This window comes from Cricetulus griseus, chromosome X (assembly GCF_003668045.3).
Source record: "Cricetulus griseus strain 17A/GY chromosome X, alternate assembly CriGri-PICRH-1.0, whole genome shotgun sequence".
Taxonomy (NCBI): Eukaryota; Metazoa; Chordata; class Mammalia; order Rodentia; family Cricetidae; genus Cricetulus; species Cricetulus griseus.
Window position 1 is genome coordinate 2,723,946 of NC_048604.1, and position 23,694 is coordinate 2,747,639.

General features: G+C 43.0%; 1 protein-coding gene across 1 annotated transcript; it reads left to right on the top strand.

Annotated features, from left to right (window-relative positions):
- Positions 1-862: 862 nt before the first annotated feature.
- Nsdhl (NAD(P) dependent steroid dehydrogenase-like) lies at positions 863-12,322 on the top strand (the record flags this gene model as incomplete). Its single annotated transcript, XM_027433108.2, is given in 4 exon segments — positions 863-991; positions 2,599-2,741; positions 10,561-10,663; positions 11,518-12,322. Coding segments are annotated over 4 exon segments (708 nt in total), but the record flags the coding sequence as incomplete, so codon positions are not given.
- Between the last annotated feature and the right edge of the window lie 11,372 nt (positions 12,323-23,694).

A 23,694-nucleotide genomic window follows, 5' to 3' on the forward strand; every position in this document is an offset into this window, starting at 1 on the left:
TACAGTTAGGAAGTAGTAACGAAATAATTGTATGGTCGGAGGTCACCACAACATGAGAAACTGTATTAAAGGGTTGAAGCATGAAGAAGGTTGAGAGATTAGTTTAGTTTCTTGTTTTTAAAAACATTATAAATTTGTGTTTGTCTTCTACCACTCTGGCTAGGACTTGTAGAATGATGTAGAATAAAAGAAATAAAGGGAGCTAATAGTGTCCGTATCAGATGAACTGCTCTTAACCAAAATGATATAATCTAGGGATCTGCAGAAGAGAGCATCTTCCTTTAAAATATAGCTAGCTAGCTTGCTTGCTTACCTGCCTGCCTGCCTGCCTGCCTGCCTGCCTGCCCTCCCTCTCTCCTTCTTTCCTTCCTTTTAACATGGTGCTGTGGAGTGAACCTTGGGCCTTACACATACTAGGTGCTTGCCTCTACTAGCAAAGCATGGCTTAGGTGCATATGCATATGTTTGTGTTCACATGGCAAGATTGGTATTAGAGTATACAGTGGGATTTTGCAAGCAGAATTTTCCCTACTGGTTGGTAGTCCATCCCTCCCTCCATGGAGATTCTCTCCCATAGGAATCTACCATGAATAGTGTTAGTTTTGTTTTCTCTTCAGACATGATAGGATTGGAGAAAAACGAGATCAACTTATTTTAGATTGTAATACCAGAATGTGTCTTAAGTCCCTATGGCTACAAAGGTGGTGATCTTTGAGGTATCTTAGAAGATGTAAAAGAAAAGGCACTCCAGCAGGTGACTTGGAAGTGCCTTGTGGATAGGGCTTGCTCATATATGACTCTTAGGCAGTTGGAATAGCAATATTTCCTGACTTGTGCTTTACTTTAAATCTTTCTCTGCCAGAAACTCATTTTAACCAGCAGTGCCAGTGTCGTCTTTGAGGGTGTTGACATAAAAAATGGAACTGAAGACCTCCCTTATGCCATGAAGCCCATTGACTACTACACAGAGACCAAGATCTTACAGGAGAGAGTATGTACTTTAAAGCCAGTTAAATGAACAAAAACATCGGGTGTATCCATTCATAAGAAAAAATGCCTCTGAACATGGGAAAGTTAGTATTTTGAGACCTAAGTACCCAACATGAGATGTAAATTCATGTGTGGAATTAAATTTCAAGAGGACAAAATGACTTAATGTGGCCAGATACTGTTCTCAGTATTTTATAGGGACTATTTCCTTTACTCTCCAAAATGATCTAATACAACAGGCACTCTTACGGTCTCCAGATTATAGGAAAATACACAGATCCAATCTTCCTTAGGGATCCCATAATTTCCATGTGAATGTGTTGGGCAGAATTTGTGGGCTGAGCATTGAAGTTTCCAAAACACTGGAAATTCTGTACTGCAGGTTGGGGTACCCCTGTACCCCCACAGTTACTTGGGCAGCTGTGGACTTACGTATCCTAGGCCTTTGTAGCACAACATACAATGAGGTTTGCTCTCCAAGCCGGTACTTGTAAACTGAGGCTCTACACTGAAATGTTCTGGTTGTTCTCACTCAGAAGGACACAGTCACATGGAAATCACAGCAGAGCCTGTTCTCACCTATGTTAAGAAATCCTATGTCCAGGCTATGCCCTCCTGTTCTGTGGAACTAGGCTTAAGGGAGACCAAAGCCTACCATGGGCCTCCAAATAATAATAGTTAACTCAGAGGCTCTGTGCAATGTCACCTGAGATGCTAGGCTTCCAACCCACAGCTAAGTTGGCTCATGACTTCCAGATGGAAGCCTGGGCTCAAGTCATCAATGTGTCACTGGCATGGATTTAGGATACTCAACTAGAAGTAAGAAAAACTGGAGATGACTTCAGCAGTAACTTACCTTGTTTACAAGATCAACACCACTTTAAACCCTCTTAATAATAATAAGCCATCTTTGGGATTGGTCTAGGAACTTTTCAAACTCTATAGAGATAGCCTTGTCAAAGTCCATTTGAAGGCTTGGTCACTCCCCTCAGCACCACAGACACTTAGCAGCATTTGAGGGGAGTTGGGTCCCGAAGCTCTGGTTGCCATTCACTCAATTGATAACTAGTTTAAAGTAGCTAGAACTATAATCTATATATGTCCCTGTGCTTGCAAGACAAGTGTTTTGCTGACTGAGCTAACTACCCAACTATATGTGCCTGTTTTTGACTGAACTATTTGTTACATAGTGAATGAGTAGATTTGAAGCCTTGCACATGCCACTGAATGCAGGAGCTCTTTTGGTGGTAGCAGCCTTACTGGAGGCTTAAGCTTACCCCATTAACTAGAACTCTCAGACCTCTTCCATAAATTGAAGCCAGGATACACCTTCTGGCAGCATGTGTACGAAGCCATTGAATACAATCTGAGCTTTCTCAGGTGTTAGCCAGTTTTCTACTTCATTGTTGGTTTTTCATGGATAGATGGGATACAGAATTGTAATGTGAGATATCTTGTCCCAAGGCAGATAATTGTCCAGTGGCCTGCACATACACCAAGTATGTCATTGATCTATCTTCTAACGGGAAGTACTCCACACATAGTAAGGGACCATCTTAGCTCTGGAAAAGACTTACACTGGGCCCTTTCTCTACTGCTCTCTTTCAGGAAGTACTGGATGCCAACAACCCTGACAAGAATTTCTTAACCACAGCCATTCGTCCTCATGGCATTTTCGGCCCAAGGGACCCCCAGTTAGTCCCTATCCTAATTGATGCAGCTAGAAAGGGCAAAATGAAGTTTATGATTGGGTAAGGCAGTTACCATTGTTCATTCTGTCCCCTTCAGACTGTGTGAGTACACATGCAAATAATAATTTGAGTGTGCCAAGCAGCATTGTATAATAGTCTGAATCTGTTCAGGCTTCTGGAACAAAATACTATAGCCTGGATAACATCACAAACAAGAGTAACTCACAGCTCACAGATACGGAAACTGAGAAGTCCAAGGTCAGCCATCAGCGAACGTGGGGTTTAATCCTCTTACTTGCTGTGTATTTTATGTGGCTCAGGGAACGAACAGGATCCCTCAAGCCTCTTTTTTTTCTTCTAACTTCATTTTTATTTATTTTTTATTTAAATTAGGAAGAAGCTTCTTTTATATGTCAACCTCAGTTCCCTCTCCCCTCCTCCCCTGCACCCAACTGACCTACCATCCCAACCCCTATCTGCTCCCCAGGGAGGGAGAGGCCTTCCATGGGGGGGGGGGAATCTTCAAAGTCTGTCATATCATTTAGAGCAGGGCCTAGACCCTCCCCGATGTGTCTGGGCTGAGAGAGCATCCCTCGATGTGGAGAGGGCTCCCAAAGTCCATTCATGTCCAGACCTCCAAACTGACCTCCTCATTCAGAGGGTCTGGATTGGTCCTATGCCAGTTTCCCAGCAATCGGTCTGGGGACCATGAGCAACCCCATGTTCAGGTCAGCTGTTTCTGTGGGTGTCTCCTGCCTGGTGTTGATCCCTTTGATCATCACTCCTCCCTCTCTAAAATTGGATTCCAGAGTTCAGATCAGTGCTTAGCTGTGGGTATCTGCTTGTGCTTCCATCAGCTACTGGATGAAGGCACTAGGATGGCATATAAGACAGTCATCAGTCTCATTATAGGGAAAGGGCATTTAAGGTAGCCTCTTAGCTATTGCTTAGATTGTTGGTTGGGATCAACCTTGTAGATCTCTGGACATTTCCCTAGTGCCTGATTTCTCTTTAAACCTATAATGGCTCCCTCTATTATGGTATCTCTTATCTTGCTCTCCTCTGTTCTCCCCCTGACTAGATCCTCCTGCTCCCTCATGTCCTGTTCTCCCCTTCTCTTTCTTCTAACTCCTTCTCCCTTCCCCCATGCTCCTCCTTAGCCTAGGAGATCTTGTCCCTTTCCCCTTCTCCAGGGGACCATGTATGTCTCCCTTAGGGTCCTCCTTGTTTCCTAGCTTCTCTAGCGGTGTGGATTTTAATCTGCTAATGCTTTGCTCTAGGTCTAAAATCCATATATGAGTGAGTACATACCATGTTTGTCTTTTTGTGACTGGGTTACCTCACTCAGAATGGTTTCTTCTAGTTCCATCCATTTGCCTTCGAATTTCAAGATTCCATTGCTTTTTTCTGCTGAGTAGTACTCCATTGTATAGATGAACCACATTTTCTCCATCCATTCCTCAGTTGAGGGGCATCTAGGTTGCTTCCAGGTTCTGGCTATTACAAATAATAACCATGAACCCCACTGCTATGAACATGGTTGAACAGATGTCCTTGTTGTATGAATGTGCTTCTTTTGGGTATATGTCTAAGAGTGGAATTGCTGAATCTTGTGGTAGACTGATTCCCATTTTCCTGAGGAGTCACCATACTGATTTTCAAAGTGGCTGTACAAGTTGGCAGTCCCACCAGCAGTGGAGAAGTGTTCCCCTTTCTCCACATCCTCTCCAGCATAAACTGTCATTGGCGTTTTTTATTTTAGCCATTCTGACAGGAGTAAGATGGTATCTCAGAGTTGTTTTGATTTGCATTTCCCTGATGGCTAAGGATGTTGAGCACTTTCTTATGTGTCTTTCAGCCATTTCATATTCCTCTATTGAGAATTCTCTATTTTCTATACCCCACTTTTTAATTAGATTAGTTGATGTTTTGGAGAGTAGCTTCTTGAGTTCTTTGTATATTTGGGAAATCAGCCCTCTGTCAGATGTGGGGTTGGTGAATGTCTTTTCCCATTCTGTGGGCTCTTTTTGTCTTGTTGACTGTGTCCTTTGCCTTACAGAAGCTTCTCAGTTTCAGGAGGTTCCATTTATTAATTGTTGATCTCAGTGTCTGTGCTACTGGAGTTATGTTTAGGAAGTGGTCTCCAGTACCAATTCATTCAAGGTATCACCTACCTTCTCTTCTAAGAGATTCAGTGTGGCTGGTCTTTGATCCATTTGGACTTAAGTTTTATACATGGATCTATCTGCAGTCTTCTACATGCCAGTGTCCAGTTATATCAGCACCATTTTTGAAGATGCTTTCTTTTTTCCATTGTATAACTTTAGCTTCTTTGTGAAAAATCAGGTGTTCATAGGTGTTTGGGTAAATATCAGGGTTATCAATTCAATTCCATTGGTCTACCTGTCTATTTTTCTGTCAGTACTAAGCTGTTTTTAGGACTATAGCTCTATAATAGAGCTTGAAGTCAGGGATAGTGATGTCTCCAGAAGTTGCTGTATTGTACAGGGTTGTTTTGGCTATCCTGGGTCTTGTATTTCCATATAAAGTGGAGAATTGTTTTTCCAAGTTCTGTGAAAAAATGTGCTGGGATTTTGATGGGGATTGCATTGAATCTGTAGATTGCTTTTGGCAAGATTGCCATTATTACTACGTTGATCCTACCTATCCAAGAACATGGGAGATCCTATCATTTTCTGGTATCTTCTTTAATTTCTTTCTTTAAAAACTCAAAGTTCTTGTGATACAGGTCTTTCCCTTGTTTGGTTAGCCTTAACCCAAGGTATTTTATGTTGTTTGTGGCAATTGTAAAGGGTGATGTTTCTCTGATTTCTTTCTCAGCTCGTTTATCATCTATATACAGTAGGGCTACTGATTTTTTTTGAGTTAATCTTGTATCCTGCCACTTTGCTGAAGGTGTTCCTCAGCTGTAGGAGATCCCTAATAGAGTTTTTCGGGTCACTCATGTAAACTATCCTATCATCTGTAAATAGTGAAAGTTTGACTTCTTCCTTTCCGATTTGTATCCCCTTGATCTCCTTTTGTTGTCTTATTGCTCTAGCTAGAACTTCAAGGACAATATTGAAGAGGTATGTAGAGAGTGGACAGCCTTGTCTTGTACCCGATTTTAGAGGAATTGCGTTGAGTTTCTCTCCATTTAATTTGGTTTTGGCTGTTGGCTTGCTGTATATTGCTTTTATTATGTTTAGGTATGTTCCTGTTATCCCTGGTCTCTCCAAGACCTTTATCATGAAGGGGTGTTGGATTTTGTCAAAGGCTTTTCCAGCATCTAGTGAGATGATCATGTGGTTTTTCTTTCTCAGTCTATTTATATGGTGGATTACATTGATGGATTTTCGTATGTTGAACCATCCCTGTATCCCTGGGATGAAGCCTACATGATCATGTTGGATGATTTCTCTGATGTGTTCTTAGATTCGATTTACCAGTATTTTATTGAGTATTTTTGCATCAGTGTTCATGAGGGACATTGGTCTGCAGTTCTCTTTCTTAGTTGTTTCTTTGTGTGGCTTGGGTAACAAGGTAATTGTTTCCTGGCAAAAAGAGTTTGGCAAGGACCCTTCCCTTCTATTGTGTGGAATACTTTGAGGAGAATTGGTATTAGCTGTTCGTTGAATTTCTGGTAGAATTCTGCACTGAAGCCATCTGGCCCTGGGCTTCTTTTTTGGTTGGGAGACTTTTGATGACTGCTTCTATTTCATTAGCGGTTATAGGTCTATTTAAATTGTTTATCTGTTCTTGATTTAATTTTGGTAAGTGATATCTATCCAGAAAATTGTCCATTTCCTTTAGGTTTTTGAATTTTGTGGAGTACAGGTTTTCAAAGTATGACCTGATGATTCTCTGGATTTCCTCAATGTCTGTTTGTGTTTGGTTAGTTTGGATAAAGGTTTGTCTATCTTGTAGATTTTCTCGAAGAACCAATTCTTCATTACATTGATTCTTTGTATTGTTTTCCTAGTTTCCACTTTATTGATTTCAGCCCTCAATTTGATTATTTCCTGGTGTTACTCCTCCTGGGTGTGTTGGCTTCTTTGTGTTCTAGAGCTTTCAGTTGTGCTGTTCATTCTCTACTGTGACTATTCTCTAGTTTCTTCCTGTGGGCCTTAGTGCTATGAACTTTCCTCTTAGCACTGCTTTCAGAGTGTCCCATAAGTTTGGGTATGTTGTGTCCTCATTCTCATTGAATTCTAGGAAATCTTTAATTTCTTTTTTTTTTTTTGCCTCGTCCCAGGGATGGTGCAATTGTGCATTATTCAATTTCCATGAGTTTATAGGTTTTCTACAATTTGTGTTGTTGAATTCTAACTTTAAATCATGGTCGTCTGATAAGATACAGGGGGTTATTTTAAATTTTGTGTATCTGTGTAGCTTTCCTATGTTGCCACGTATGTGATCAATTTTAGAGAAGGTTCCATGTGGTGCTGAGAAGAAGTTATCTTCTTTTGTGTTTGGATGGAATGTTCTATAGATGTCTGTTAAACCCAACTGGTCCATAACTTCTGTCAGATCCTTTGTTTCTTTGTTAAGTTTCTATCTGGTGGTCCTGTCTAGTGGTGTGAGTGGGGTGTTGAAGTCTCCCACTATAAGTGTGTGTGGTTTTATGTTTGATTTGAGTTTTAGTAATGTTTCTTTTACAAACATGGATGCCTTTGTATTTGGGGCATAGATGTTCCAAATTGAGACTCCATCCTGATGGATTTCTCCTGTGATGAGTAGTAAGTGACCTCCTTCATCTCTTTTGATTGATTTTAGTTTGAAGTCTAATTTGTTAGATATTAGGATTTCTAGCCCTGCTTGTTTCTTGGGTCATTTGATTGGAAAATCTTCTCCCAACCCTTTACTCTGAGGTAATGCCTGTCTTTGAAGTTGACATGTTCTTCTTGTATGCAGCAGAAGGATGGATTCTGTCTTCATATCCATTCTGTTAGCCTGTGTCTTTTTATAGGGGAGTTAATACCATTAATATTGAGGGATATTAATGACCATTGAGTGTTAATTCTCGTTTGTTTTGGATTTGGTGGTTGTGGTGGAATTGTGTGTGGATTTCCATCCCATTTTTCTTTTGGCTGTTGGTAAAGTGGGATTATTTATTGCCTATGTTTTTCTGTTTGTAGTTAACTTCCTTGGGTTGGAGTTTTCCTTCCAGAACTTTCTGTAGGGCTGGATTAGGAGATATGTATTGTTTAAATCTGGTTTTGTCATGGAATATCTTGTTTTCTCCATCTGTATTGATTGAAAGCTTTGTTGGATATAGTAGTCAGGGCTGGCATTCGTGGTCTCTTAGTGTAGGTAGAATATCTATCCAGGACCTTCTGGTTTTCAGAGTTTCCATGGAAATGTCAGTGTAGTTCAGATAGGTCTGCCTTTATATGTTACTTGGCCATTTTCCTTTGCTGCTCTTAATATTGTTTCTTTATTCTGTATGTTTGGTGTTTTGATTATTATTTGGAAAGGGGATTTTTTTTTGGTCCACTCTATTTGGTGTTCTGTAGGCTTCTTGTACTTTCATTGGCATGTCTTTCTTTAGGTTGGGAAAGTTTTCTTCTATGATTTTGTTGAATATGTTTTCTGTGCCTTTCAGTTGGATTTCTTCACCTTCTTCTATACCTATTACTCTTAGGTTTGGTCTTTTCACAGTATCCCATATTTCCTGGATATTTTGTGTTAGGGATTTGTTGGATTTAAGATTATCTTTGGTTGATGAGTCTATTTCTCCTAGTGTATCTTCAACTCCTGAGATTCTCTCTTCCATCTCTTGTATTCTGTTGATTATGCTCACATCTGTAGTTCCTGATCATTTACCCAGCTTTTCTATTTCCAGCATTCCCTCAGATTGTGCTTTCTTTATTGTCTCTATTTCAGTTTTTAGGTCTTGAACTGTTTCCTTGAGAGATTTGTGGATATCTTGTATTTTTTGGTTTGTTTTTTCTTCCATTTCTTTAAGGCATTTTCTCATATCCTCTTTGAGGGCCTCTATCATTTTCATGAAGATGTTTTTAAGGTTATTCTCTTCTGCTTCATCTGCATTGTGATGTTCAGGTCTTATGGTCCCTAGACTCCGGTGGTGTCATATTGGTTTTTCTGTTGTTGAATGTGTTTTTATATTGTCTTCTTCCCATCCCTTCTTCTAGTGGGTGTAGAAGGGGTCTTTTCCTCTCCTGGTGGGTACGGGACCAAGGTTTCCTTTAGGTGGGTGCAAACAGGTCCTCTCTGATGTCTCTCTTCTTCCCGTGGATGGAGGCAGGAGTGGTACCGGGGCCTTGGCAGTCTCTAGGTGGGCAGGATCCCACTGGGATGGGATCCACAATGCACAGTCCCCAGGCCTCAGGTGTCTTTGAGCAGGACCTCAAGCTTCTTTTATTAAGGGCATTGATCCCATTCATGAGGGCAGAGCTCTTCATGGTCTAATTGCCCTGCAAAATTTCCACCTCAGAACACCAGCACATTAGGAATTAAGTTCTACCAAGAATATAGAAGGAACACAAACATTCAGACCATACATGTGATATTCTCCATTGTCCTCCATGTTGATTTCCTGGAACTGCCATCCCAAATTCCCACAAATAGTTCTTACAACAACAAAACTTGATTCTTGGTTATGGAAGGCAGAAGTCTGAAATGCAACTATTGGCAGAACTGGCTCCTTCTGGCTGTTGTGAGAAGAATGTGTTCCAGGCGTCTGTGGGCTCCTTACTGCTCCTTGCATGCCAGTGCATTTCCTACCTCTTCGGCCTTTACACATGACCATCTTCTGTGCTGTCTGTGGCCAAGTTTCCCTTTCTTTTTAAGACATCAATTATTGAGCCAAGACTTCTACCCTAGTCTGACCTTAAGTGATTTCATCTGCAGAGACCCCATTTCAACATAAGGTCAACTCCACAATTTCCAGAGTGATGTAAGTTTTGGAAGGATACTATTCAGTTCTGTACACTCTTTCAGGTACACTGGGAAAAGATGTGTGTTCCTGCTTAGAATTTAAAGAAGCTAGCTGGGTGGGTGGTGGAACGCGCACTCGAGAGGCAGAGGTAGGTGTATCTCTGTGAGTTCAAGACCAGCCTGGTCTACAGAGTGAGTGCCAGGACAGGTTCCAAAGCAATACAGAGAAACCTTATCTTGAAAAACCAGAAAAGGAGCTGAAGCTCTGGAGAGAAGCAATGACCCTTGACTCCTTGCATATACAAGGCAGTTAATGTGTTTAAAAAGTAGAGAATGACAGCAGGCATGGTTGGCTACTAAACATGCCCTTTCTTTTCTTAATTTTGTTTTCAAGACAGGGTCTTACGATGTGGCTCTGCCTGCCATGGAACTCACTCTGTAGACCAGGCTGGTCTGAAACTCAGAGATCCCCCTGCCTCTGCCTCTGCCTCCCAAGTGCTAGGATTCAAGGCATGAGCCACTATGCCCAGCACCTTTTACATTTCTTTCTTCTTTATCCCCTTGTCATGTCTTCCTTTAATTATTAAATCTCATTGATGCTGTGACTTAAGACTTTGAGGGCTTTCAGAGACAGCGAGAGAAAACTGGAAAACCATTGGCCTGGTGTATCCTGGGAAAGTGGTCAAGGTCTATATCCCAAATCACAGCCCAAGACACACTGCTGCTGATAATGTGGGGGCATTCAGGACACCACAGTTTCACATTCATTGCTTGGTCCTTCAATATCCTACTGCCCCCCAAAGTCCCAGTAGTTCTGCATGGCCATGTTTCCTTACCTGTTGCAATCACTCAGGTGTACCAGAGGCAGATACTGTTAGGATAAAAGTAGGTTAGTCTCTCAAATGTCTCAGTGCTAGGGCTTTGTGGGGCTGATAGCCAAACACTCACCACAACTGAAATACTTCTTGTATACCTACAGAAATGGGAAGAACCTAGTGGACTTCACCTTTGTGGAGAATGTGGTTCATGGACATATCTTGGCAGCTGAGCACCTATCCCAAGATGCAGCGCTGGGTGGGAAGGTAAGACACTTGCTTCTCCCAGCAGTTTAGGACCCACTGGGAAGTTCTACGTCATTGCAGCATCAGATTACTTTGGACTGCCAAAATCGAGGAGCCAAGCTTCAGGACTTTGTTCTGTAGAGCTCCCGTGCTCACTCCAGGCCTGGTCACGTGTACATTAGTCAGATGCTTACTTCTCGCTTTTCTCCTCATATTCAGATCTCTGTTCTCCCTCACCGCCCACACATGGCTCATATTGCTCAGGCCTGACACTCCTCTAGCAGGTGATATAAATGGAGTCACTCAGAAATCAACAGGGTTGAGAGGTCCTACTCTGTTGCCCCCACCTTGCCTTCCACTTCTCAGGCTCACCTGTCTTCTTTGTTTCTCACTGCTAACTCTGTAATCCTTCTAAGCACTCATGCTTATTTCTCCCTGTGAACCTTTTCCATTTTCACACTTGTAACATGTTTGAAAGATCTGATAGGGACCATTTGTTACATGCAAAGATAAAGCTGTAGAGTTTTACCATGGGCTATAATTACCAAAAATAACTTCCTAAGTGCAAGCTAGACTTCACTTATAGTCCTGGCCTCTTTGTAGAATGTGTATCACCTTCCCTCTGCCCTCATGCACTGCCCACTCTGAGAATCTAAGACAGACTGTGATACACTACAGCAGCTAGGCATGTAAGGCCTCATAACAAACATCTCACCTTTTAGTGGTCCTGCAAAAGAGATAAGGCAGGGAGGACAGTGTGCCCCTGCTTTCCCACAGCAAGAGCTGTAAATGGAGCCATCAGCTAGTAGAACTTGAAGACCCATGTTCACCCCAGCAGCTGTGCAGGCCTGTCTAACTTCGTGTTCCTTTACCAGGCATTTCACATTACCAACGATGAGCCAATCCCTTTCTGGACGTTCCTGTCCCGCATGCTGACAGGCCTCAATTATGAGGCCCCCAAGTACCACATCCCCTACTGGGTAGCCTACTACCTTGCTTTCCTGTTCTCTCTACTGGTGATGGTGGTCAGTCCTCTCATCCAAATTCAGCCAACTTTTACACCAATGCGTGTGGCACTGGCCGGTACGTTCCACTACTACAGTTGTGAGAAAGCAAAAAAGCTCTTCGGGTACCGGCCACTGGTCACCATGGATGATGCCGTGGAAAGGACAGTGCAGAGTTTTCACCACCTGCGGAAGGGCAAGTGACGTGCCCCAAGCCCTCACCAATAAGTTTTCTTCTCTCTTCTGATGAACCAATATCCTTACTTGCATTTCTTCTGAGCTATGTGCCCCTTGCTGGTTAGATGGTAGCATGCCTGACTCCCTCCATGAGGAGGTGACAACAACAGGAGGCATTTTTTCCAGGATAGCATTGGCCTTAAAGCAGGCAGGTGCATAATCTACTGCTTTGGTCTTTCTCTCTCCTAACCCCTACTTCTCTCTCCCATATTGTTATCATGAAGACAACTCTGAGTATACCAACATTAAACTGAAAACCACAACATTTTTTCAAGTTCTTAAAAGTTGAAGCAAAACAGAAATTATAAACACAGAATACGACTTCAGATATACATTTCATGTGATCACAGTAGAATTGTTAGAAGTGTTGATGACTGTACCCCCCAATCCCCAATCCCTAAGAATAAATCCACTCCTGGTTCCTTGCTGCCTTGCATACTTTCAGCGTCTCTTTTAAAAAATGGTTGCAGTGTCTGCCTGCATTGTTTTTCCATAAAACATTTCCCTTCATCCACAGAATCTAGTGGTGGTCTTTAGTTGTCAGTAGTGATACAGTGAGTGCTAATATTGTACTTTGTGTGCTGTGTTGACTGGTCAGCTCCTTATAACATGGGATATTAGGCTGGTTTGCAGTAAGCTGGAGGTTGGCCTTCTGCCTGATGTTTGAGTAGAAACTCCTTAATGAGATGATGCTTAATGGGCTTCAGACATCCTTGCAGCTCACCTCACAGAACAACATTATCAGGCCATCTTCCAAAGAGTACAGCCCATCTAACAATCTAGTGTTTTCTGTTCTCTGAACTCATTAAAATGTATTCCTGAAGAATTCTAAGTTCTTCTTCATCATTGTTCAAAGGTAGGAAGGCAATTGGGAGAAAATAAAATAAAAGTATAAAAGTCATTCAGTTTGTATTGCTGACTTATTAGCTCTGTCTGGGGAGAGACCATGCTGAGCTGACAAGGTATTCAGACATAAATGTATATAAGATGCCATCTTTGCCAGTGAGTCTTACAATAATGGAGTTATATTTATAAACCCCTGAATTATGGTAAAAATTGATGCACTTGTGTACTTATATAAAACAAACTGAAGTGGCATAGATTCTGCATTGACGCTGGACTTGAAGGATGGAGAAATGGTCACTGATGGAGACCAACCAATTGCCATTTCAGAATAAAGAGATCAGTCTCAGGCAACAGCTTTCAGCAGCATGTCGTGTTTCTTGACCATATATGAAATAATACTGTATCTTGCACTTACTGGTATAACTTCACTTCAGTACAGGTCACAAGTGGGAAGGCTAGTTTGGGAAGCAGTAGGACATTGGTCAAGCTAAAGAGGGAGGCAGGAAATAACCTTTATTCTGTAGGTCTGGACAACCTGTGGTAGTTTGTACAATTAAGGATTTACTCAGTAGGAGACAAGATATCAAAAAATTCTTCCTGACTGTCCTACATGGGGGACCAGAGAGTATTAAGTAGCATAACAATGAGTTAGAACTGAACATTTAATGGGCATACTCAGAAAGGAATCAGAGTTAATCACAGAAAGGAAAGATGCACCTTAGATGGGAACAGAGCTTAGGAGTTGCTCAGAAATGCTGGATAACAAGGCAATAGATCTAGCTAACAAACCCTGAGAACCAAATGCCTTAAAACTCCTTCGAAAATGTTAACAGCTATTGGACCAAAGATGTTCCTTGTCAAACACAATTGTCCAATACATTCTTCCTTCTATTTTGTAAGCCTTCTGTCACTGTGACAAAATACCTGACATCGACAACTTGAAAGGAAGAGATGTGGTTGGCTCGCTCTGTTGGTGCCCTATCACATTGAAGGATATACCTCAAAGACCTAACTTCCTTCCGCTAGGCCATACCTGTTAAAGGATTTACCACTTCCAAGCCACACCAGGAGATGGAGTCCAAACCTTCAACATACAGCCCTGTAGGAGATATCCAAGACTCTCAAACTGGCTTTTGTTTACTTGTGTAGTCCACACATCTTCACTGGGTGCTGCTCTGAGCTTGTGCAGTGAGTACAGCAGGCATAGATCCTGCTTGTCTAGCATGGACATTGTAGCAGGGCCACACAACTAATCTATAACATAAAACTGTTGAAAATTGAAAAGGGGGAATATTGAGGCTACGAATCTGGGGCAGTGGTAAAGAGCACTTATTATTCTTGCATGGGACCCAGTTCAGGTTCCAGTACCCATAGGGAGGTTCACAAAATATTTGCAACTCTAGTTCCTGGTGTCCCAGTGCCCACTCTGACTTCCAGTATGGGCACCCAGTATGCATGTGATGCACATACATACATGCATACAGACAAAACCTCACACATATTAAAATAAATCTTTTTTTAAGGGGAGAGTCCAGAGTATCATGGACAGGAGATGGACCTATGAGCAAACTTGGTGCAGGTAAAAACTGAAGCTAAAAAAAAAGGCATGGAAGCAGTGTCCCCTCAGACCTGAAAGATGAGGTGAGTTAACTAGGAAGAGACTGGGGAAGTCTCCCAGACAGACCTTAAGTACCCAGCTGACTATTCTGTCCTTGCATTCTTCACTCAGACCCACTCACCCTTTACACCAATTTGGAGGAAGTACAACTGCCAGGAAATTTCAGCCTCAAGCCACACCCCAAACTTGCTGAACTGAGACTGAGGATGGATCTGACACTGTGTCCACAATCCCTGCAGATGGTTTCAACCACTAAAGTAGTCTCCCCTACATCATTGAGTATAGCTAGATCCTCACCTTAGCCACTACAAGACATAACCTGCTCTCATCCCAGGCCCAAGTCCTGTACCTACCTGTACCATTCCTGATAACTGGCAGCCTACAGTGGCTGTCTAGAGCATGGAGCTTAGCCTCTGCCTCTCCCGTGTGGTACTTTCTCTCTGTAGAATCAGGGCCAAAGGAAGGCAGTTAGCTCCCTGTATGTGTATTGAGGAGATCACCCATTTCAACCCTTCTTCCCTTCTCTATGGCTGCTGACCTAGTTCTTCCTGGCCCATCTGCACCTGACTCAGGTGTGCTGTGACAGCAAGATGATCCATCCCTCTTCCCGTCCAGTCTCTACACCTGGTATGTCAGACCTAAAACAATTATAGCTTCCATTTCACTACCAAAAATGCTTTAGCAGGTCTCTGTTCTCCTAGCCACCCTTTTCAGTCCTCCCACTAGTGTAACATGCTCTATTTCAGCAAAACTGCACAATGACTCTGACTCATGCCCTGTCATCCATGCACTTACACAGGTTGTCCTGCTTGCTGACAGTGTATTTTCATGGCTCTCTCTCTAGGTCTAGAGTGGTCAATCCTTTCCTTCCCAGAATCCTAGCTTTATCTGTCTCCTCTCTGGTTCCCCAGCCTGTGGCTCTTGAACTTCACCTCATTTCATGTGTTCCCTGTCTTTGCTTTCTCCCACTTCCACCAGGCCAGAAGTTCTTTAGGGACAGAGCCAACCACTGTTCCCTGCCAGCACAAAGTGGGTGTTCAGTAAGCACAGGTGATCATCTTTTCTGGCTTGGTCTTCCTAGAGGAACAATAGCAACCCAAAAGGAAATGGCCTGCCAGGTTAGGGTAGAGCATAGCTTCAGTCACAGCATACATGTGTGGGGTCTGCAACCTCTGAGTACCATAAGTTAGCCTTTCACATGTGCCTTTTACCAACGTGTCAAACAAGACTGTGACCTAATAAAAATTACAAGCCAGGGAATTGAGGCTTAGCATCTGTGGGGAAACCTGCTTGGGGGAGAGATCCAAGAGAGAAAGTAATGGGGCAGTGGGCACCCCTGTCTACAAGTCTCTGAACTATCTATTCCACTCTATGGCCCATGAGTCCAAAATGGAAGTCATGGAACACATGCAAAGGAAAGCCATGACCTCTTGCCCTTCAGAGGTTCCAGGTTTGCTGTGAGACAATGTATGCTGATCCTCCCATCATACTCTCTTTCCCTCCCAACTCTCCTCTTCCATTCCCAGGTGTTACGATAAATCTTTCCGCCAAATGCCGCCGAGCCCCACTGCCACGTGTGAGCTTTACGCCAGCTGCCCACCCAAGTTAGGGCCCAAATGAATACACAGAAACTTGTATTAGGTTCAAAGCTGCTTGGCGAATGACTGGGATTCTCATCTGTTAGCTCAGTCTTAATTATCATAAACCTATATATTTTATAAGACTTATCTTATCGGACGCCTTATTGGCGTCCCTCCTTGCCGGTGGATCACATTGCGCTGCTGGAGGAGCAAGGGGAAAAAAGGACCTTTCCTGTTTCTCCTTCACTTAAATATGAGTCTCCTTGCTATGTCACTTCCTGCCTGGATCACCACTTCTCTACTAAATTTCCCAGAATCCTCTTTGACTCTTAGTCCCGCCTAACTTGCTGTCTTATTGGCCAAACAGTATTTTATTTAACAATCAATAGGATAAACATACACAGTACATTCCCCATAACCCAGGAGTCTAGTTTGTGCCACTCTCCACTCATTTCCTCAGCAGCATTCTCCTATGCTCAACATACAGCTCATGGGGGGTGGGAGACAGCAACTGATTCTCTTTGAAACTCCATCTCCAGTGTATTTCCTTCGTTATGGCCCCCTCACTTCCTGCATGTCTATCCTAAGAGTCTAGAAGACAAGAGAGATAGCATCTTGGCTTGTTATTGTAATTTGAAGCTGTAGGAGCATAAGAGGATGAAGGGTAGGACCATGAGAATTCAGACATGAACCAAAAGCCAAAGGAACCTTAGGGAGAATGTCAGGGATACCATAATGGCTAGCAGTGTGAACAAAGAGTTGGAGTTATAGGGGTTATGGGGAGCAGGGCACCTCCTCAGCCAACAGGCCCATTCATTCCCAAATACTCGGAGGAACAAATGCCCACTCACTTTCTCCTTTGATTTTTCCCAGTAAGGTCTATGATCCCCCCCACGTCGTGCAAGGAATCCTGAAGCCTCAAAGAGGAAAAGCAGACTTTCTCAGACACAGCCAGTTAGGGGTAGAGCTGAACCTTGGCCCCAGGCTGGCAGCCCCCACCTCCATAACCTTTTACCAAATCACTTCCTGTTCTTTCAAGTGAAACAAAGACAGTCTTTGTGTCACCACTGATGTTCAGGTCTGTATGTTGGGACACACAGGTGAGGTGTGTACCCTTGCCTCAGCATAGGATGAGAGCCCTGAATTTATTTCCTGTGGTTGCTTCACCAAATTAGCACCATTTCGGTGGCTTAAAACAATATTTTAAAAAATACTTTCTAGTTGTTCTAGAGACAGAGGTAAATGCTCAAATTTTATTCCAAAGGGTTCAAGTCCATTGCTGTCAGTGCTGGTTTTGTTTTCAGCATCTAGTGATCACCTGTTCTGTTGGCTTGTGGCCTCTTCCTCTGTCTTCAAAGTGTATTACTTTGATCTCTGTTTATACTATCCTATTCCTCTCTCACTTATTCTTAATAAGACACTTATGATCATCCTCAAGCCTAGCCTGGTGATCCAGGACTATCATCCTTAATCACATCTGCAAAGTCTGTTGCCCATATAACAAAAACAGGAGGCCGTAAGGCTTAGAGGATGGACATCATTGAGGGGAATATTAATCAGCCTTCCATAATGGCTGAAACCTAGAGAGAGCTCCTCTGGCTGGTAGGATTGTAGGGCAGAAGTATCCTGGACCTCTAATCTTTGCATATCAAAAGCATTTGGTTCTACAAAGGTAGAGAACGAAGCTCAAGTGAGTGGAGCCAAGCCGCCTTAATTCTAAAGCCCTGAAACCATGCAAAAGCACCAACAGAAGAGGCTACCAAGCCCCCTGCTGAGGCATGAAATTTACTGGAGCTCAATTTTGAAGCTAAGTTCACCTGAAAGAGAGGTCAAAGGGCAAGCAAGTCCTAACAGGTTCAATTGCCACAAATCTGGGTTGGGGCAGCCAGGCAAATTGGCTCAGAGAGGAAAATGCTAAAGGACTGCCTATTATTCCCTTCTTGCCCCACAAGGGCCTACGACCTTGAGAAAACTTAGATATGTTCAGCCCTGTCTACCAGAACTATTCAGATCATTCACTGGGCTCATTTGGCACCAACCGATTAGTGCAAAACCTATATAGAGGTCCTCAAGAGGGTGGAGTTGAGAAATGTGGGTGGATCCTCCTTAGAATCCTGTGGCCCAGGGTGAGTAAGTGCTTGTTCTGCACTTCTCCAAGCTTTGGACTGGAACATCTGCTACTAGGTCTGGATCTGTGGCTCCAGTGAAGATGGGACTCAGAGACTTGGGCATACCCCTTTGTACCTCATTTGGGACTGCAACTAGCATATAGGGAAAGGGAGCTGAGAGGCTGAGATAAAGGCTTCCAGCTGACATCTGCCTATTCATTTTCCAACTGAAGGGGCTTCCCACATGAATTTGACCCTCAAGAGCAAGACTGCAAAGGTCAAACCCAGCACCAGTGACAGTAGAAATACCCAAGATGCCAAATGTCACTGTTCCAATGAAGAGAGGAGGAACAAAGCAAGAAAATATACAGACAGATACTGTCAAGCTGATTTCATGAACTTGGTTCCATGTCCAAGTCCAAGCCCGTGTGTTGTGACCTTTTTAATAAATAGTCTTTATAGATAAAGTCAAGCTAAGATAAGATTATAGGAGCCTAAATTTAAGTATAATGGTATCCTCAGTAAAAAGACGTCCATTTGGAGAAAGGAACATATGTGAGCCATGCTACTGAGGCTGGAAGACACAAAAAAGGATCACTCTTAGAGGTTTTCTAAGGAGGATAGTGCTGCCAACTCTGATTTCAGACTTCTGGCGTTCAGAACTCAAAGAGAATGCACTTCAATTGTTTTAAGCCCCTAGTTTCTGGTTCTTTGTTCCAGCAGCACTGGCAAACTAACCTTTCCCACATGTGTGCAAAGGTGTAAGTGTTCCATGTCTTCTAAGTGAGTGATCTTCTCGATGCCACTCCAGTAGTGAATAAACAGCACTCTTCCCCTTCAAAGCACTTTTGAAATACTAATTAACTCTCAGTTAATTGGGTGAAATAATGTGAGGCTCTAGTGACATCATCTTCATTCTGTTCCCAGATCTAGCCAGAAGCACAGTCTGGTGACTGCTGGGCTCTGAGCCTCGTCTTGTGGTAACATGTTGAACCTTTCCCAGTTGTCCCACAGAACATGGCTAGGGAAGGCCCTCCAGTCATCTCAGTTCCCCAGACTTAAAAATGGCCAGCTATGGGCACACAAATGGTTTCTGTGACTGAGGATGATGGGGAGTACAGGGATGTTAACCACATGAAGTGTACTTGTTCACACATCATCAAAATTGTCTTGTTAGTGGTCCAAACACCGACTAAAGCACATGTCCTTTGATTTATTCTATACTGTAAGTCCAAGGACCAGTATGGATTCTGCCTAATAGAACTAAAAGAAGAAGAATCCCTCTGGTGTTTCTGTTCAAAATACCAGCAAGCAAGAATTACTTGAAATGAGTAAGTAGCTGCTTATAAGGCCTACAGGCAGGAATCTGCTGGGAGCCAGAGGCAATCTGGGTCAAAATCCACAGTTTGAGGATATTCAGATTAAAACAATGGGCCCTGATAAGGAGTGGAGGACTGGGGCTGTCCCCACAGTGCCAGAATCATTGGCTAAACAATAGGTATGCCATGGATAGAAAATTGAGGTTAGAGTACTGCCTTTAACTCTGCCACTAATTAGCATGATGACAGCAATAGCACAATCTCAGGCTGTCTAGACTCCAAGTCATCCTTCTTTTATCCCCCATGCATCAACCTAGATCACTTTGTACCAAGCATATCCACTCTTGGCCCCGTCTATTGAAACTTCACTTGAGTATCCCAACAGATAGACCTGAACGTCATTGGTGATACAAAGACTGTCTTTGTTCACTAGCAAAGAAAGGAAGGCCGTCCTTGCTGGATTCTCTTCCAATCCTTCATATTATGAAAGGAAAGAAAACCTTTACAACCCAAACCTCCAAACCATGCACTCTTTTGTTTTTTCACTCTATTAAATCATAACACAGAAAAGGAGAGCCTAGTCTTGCATGAGTTTTCATCCTGATGACAGCTTACAAACATGGTTGTGTAAAAGCATCTAGACATGGAAATGCTTTGCTTTTTCATTTTACTTCCAAGGATTTCAGACCATGAATGTTTGACTCCATTGCTTTGGGCCTATGGTGAAGCAGCCGTCATGATGGAAGTGTGTGACAAAGTAAAACCATTCACCTTGTCACTAGAATACAAAAGAAAAGGGTAAACAGGCTGGTAGATAATCCTTTTCAGGGGTCCTTTCCACTTCAAAGCTATATGGCTATATGCCGTCACTACTCTAAGCGTCAGTATCCTCCTGTGGACCATCCTTTTCCATCTGTTCAGGGTGCCACCTGTCCCAATGGCAGCAGCTGGCAGAAAACACAGGCATATATCCTAGATCAGGTTTGTTTGTCTGGACTCTCAGTAAGAGATACAGCAACAAGTACCTAAGGTCATACATAGCCCCCTGAAAGAAAGCCAGTCATGAACTGTGCCTTGCTGGGGACTGATAAGGCCTTCACTCCCATTACAAGCAGCCAAACATTTAGGGTGGAGCTTCCAAGTATAAGTTGCCTTCTGATCTTTTTAGAAATATCATACTAAAAAAAACCAATCATGTGCTTTCTGTCATATAAAAACACTTGGATCTGCTTCTTAAGTTCATTTTTGAGACAGGTTCTTAGCATGTAGCTTTGGGTGGCCTCAAACTCACTATGCATGCCCAGGGTGGTCTCAGAATCAAAGTAATTCTGTCTCAGACTTCCAGGTGCTGAGACCATAGATCCACCATCCCCAGCCAATAATTTAATTTTTACCAAAGGAAAACAAGCTTCCTTATGGAGTGTCAGAAAGAAGGGGGCCAAAGTCTCAAGGATGAATTTCTCAGGACACCTAACATGGATACTTAGCACCATTCATAACACACAGTAAGGCCTTAGTAAAGATGAGCCTCATTGCTGATATCAGAAACACCACTACTCGCCAACTATTCAATCTTGGTACCCTGTATAAAATGTAAATAATTAGCAGTATGCACCATGGAGTGGTGTGAGGCTGGGATGAAATGATTCCTGACATAAAAAATGTTAAGTAAATGTCAACTAACTATGCACCCTACAATCACTTGCCTTGACCCAGCCTTATAGAGGTGGCCTTGTCTATCCAATAATGTCATGTCAAACAGGGTTCAGAAATCTCTGGTCTCTTGTGGTTACAGAAATTTAGACTAGATTGAAATGTCAATTGCAGGTTTGTGCTCACTGTTCCCCAAGCAGGGCAGCCTCCTGGAAAAGCCGGTCTACTCTTGGCATCCAGGTAAATCTCAACCAAGGTGACTTCTGAGGCCTTTTCTCAAACCCCTTCCTTGTAGGAATCCTCTTTCATGGAACTGTGTTTCCTGTCTGGATTCTCTGATCATCTTTACATACTCTTTCTTATGCTACCTACATGACACCATGTCTTCCAGGAGCTTCAAGGGGCCAAGACAAGTTGCCTCTGTCCCTTCATGATTAGGCCTCTCTGAGCTCCAGCCATCAAGACCATGACGGAAAAACCCACAGAGATAACTTACCTGAGCTTGTGGGTGCTCACGGACTCTGGACAGACAGCTAGGAACCAACGTAGGCTCTCTGCATCTGGGTGATAGTTTGTGGGCCCACTAGCAGTGGGGCCAGGGCCCATCCCTGATGCATGAGCTGACTCTTTGGAACCTATTCCCAACGGTGGGATGCCGTGTTCAGCCTTTATGCATGGGGAGGAGCTTGGTCCTGCCTCAAGTTGAGGCTTTGTTGACTCCCATGGCAGGCCTTATTCCATGTGAATGGCGATGGGGGAGGAATGGATGGGGGCGGGAGTAGAAGGGAGGTAGGTAGGGAGAGGTAAAAGGAGGAGAGACAGAGGGGAAACTGTGGTTGGTATGTAAAATAAATAAGAAATGATGAATATGTAAAAAGTACCCTCATTTCAAAATAATGTTACTTCAAAACATAAATCAACGTGTTTTTTAAATCAGTTACTTCAGGGCATGGTAGCTCAAATATGAAATCCTGTCACTGGGAAGCCTGAAACAGGAAGATTACTACAAATTCTAAGCTAGCTTGGGCTACAGAATGGGACTTTGTCTCAAAAAAAAAAAAAAGCAAAACACCAGTGAGGCTGCAAAGATGGCTAAGCAGTTAAGAGTGCTTAGCTGTTCTTCTAGAGGATCCACATTCAGGCATCTCACAACTACCTGGAACTCCAGCTCCAGGGGACCAGAGCCAGAGGACCTCTTTGGGACTCTAAGGGCAAATGAATGCAAGGATGCATTACACACACACACACACACACACACACACACACAGAGAGAGAGAGAGAGACAGAGACAGAGACAGAGACAGAGAGAGAGAGAGAGAATACACTCAGACACACGCACACAGACACGAAATAAATCTTAAAAAAAAATCCACCAGTTATTTCCTGGGCTCATGCTTTTGAGCAAGCATCAAAAGTGGTGAAAATGGTCCAGCATGGTGGCACACAACCTTAATTCCAGCACTTAGGAGGCAGAGGCAAATAGATCTCAACTACAAATGATCTACATAGTGAACTTCAGAATAGCTAAAGGGGACATAGTGAGACCCTGTCTTAAAACAACAACAAAGAGGAAAAAAGGTAGCAAAACAAAACCATGCAAGGACAGCTAAAAGCCATTCTGCCTGCTATCATGAGTTAATAGCCTGTAAAGCATTACTCTGGGTTGCTGTTTTGTTTTGGTCTCTCTCCCTCTCCTCTCTCTCTCCTTTCCTCTCTCTCTTCCTTCCTTTCTCTGTCTCTTTTATTGAAAGCTAGAAACTACAATCAAGAGATTATTGTCTTTTCAGACATCACCCACTTGTAACAGATCTACTTGCCCAAGGATGCCTTGGCCCAGAATCCTACAGCTTTTGCCATGTCAATAATTTGGAGTAAGGAAACATGAGCTGAGTTCTGCATGCCACTGCCTAGACTGGAATACTAGGAATGCTGGGAGACAGCCACATGTCACCTGCTACCTTGAGTTTAGAAACATGGGCATTCACAAAATATTTCTGTTTTGTTTACTGTTTGTTCTGGAAATCCCATTCACTTGTCCCCAATATTTACTTACTGCTCAGAAAGGAATAGGAGCTGGCTTCTGCCTTTGAGAGCTCATGAACTGTGGAGGAAAAAGAGGAAGCTCAATTTGGGGTGACTCCAAATTTTATCTTTAAGTGTAGAATAGAGACATTTTTGTATACTTAGCATTTTCTTGTTTTTCAGACTGTACTTCCTGCTACCTTTATAGACTGGTAATGCTTGGTTAGAAAGACAATCTGATGGGGCTGGGCTGCAGCTCATATAGCAGAAAGCTTCCTAGCATGCACAAAACCCTGGCTTTGATGTCCAGCACCACATCTACCAGACTGTCTCAAAAATGATAAAGAAAAAGAAAACAAAAGACAGGCAAAGGAGCTTTCTGGCCCCTAACAACCTGTTGGCTCCATGGTTGTGTTAATGTTTCCTTTTTGGGTTTCTGGGGAATAGCCTCTCCTTCCAGTAAAGAGGGGGAAGGAACCCACAACCAGTTATTTTATGGGGTGACACTTGGTTTCTGGCTTAAGGCATTATCCAAAAGCAAAACTGCCACTGGATGTGGATCTTACAACTTCCCCCCAAAAGAGTGGTCTGGCATGGCTTGAGTTGACTCTTTGTAAAGTCCTTGGGGACTTCAGAGTCACTGCTCAAGCAGTACTTAAAGTTTC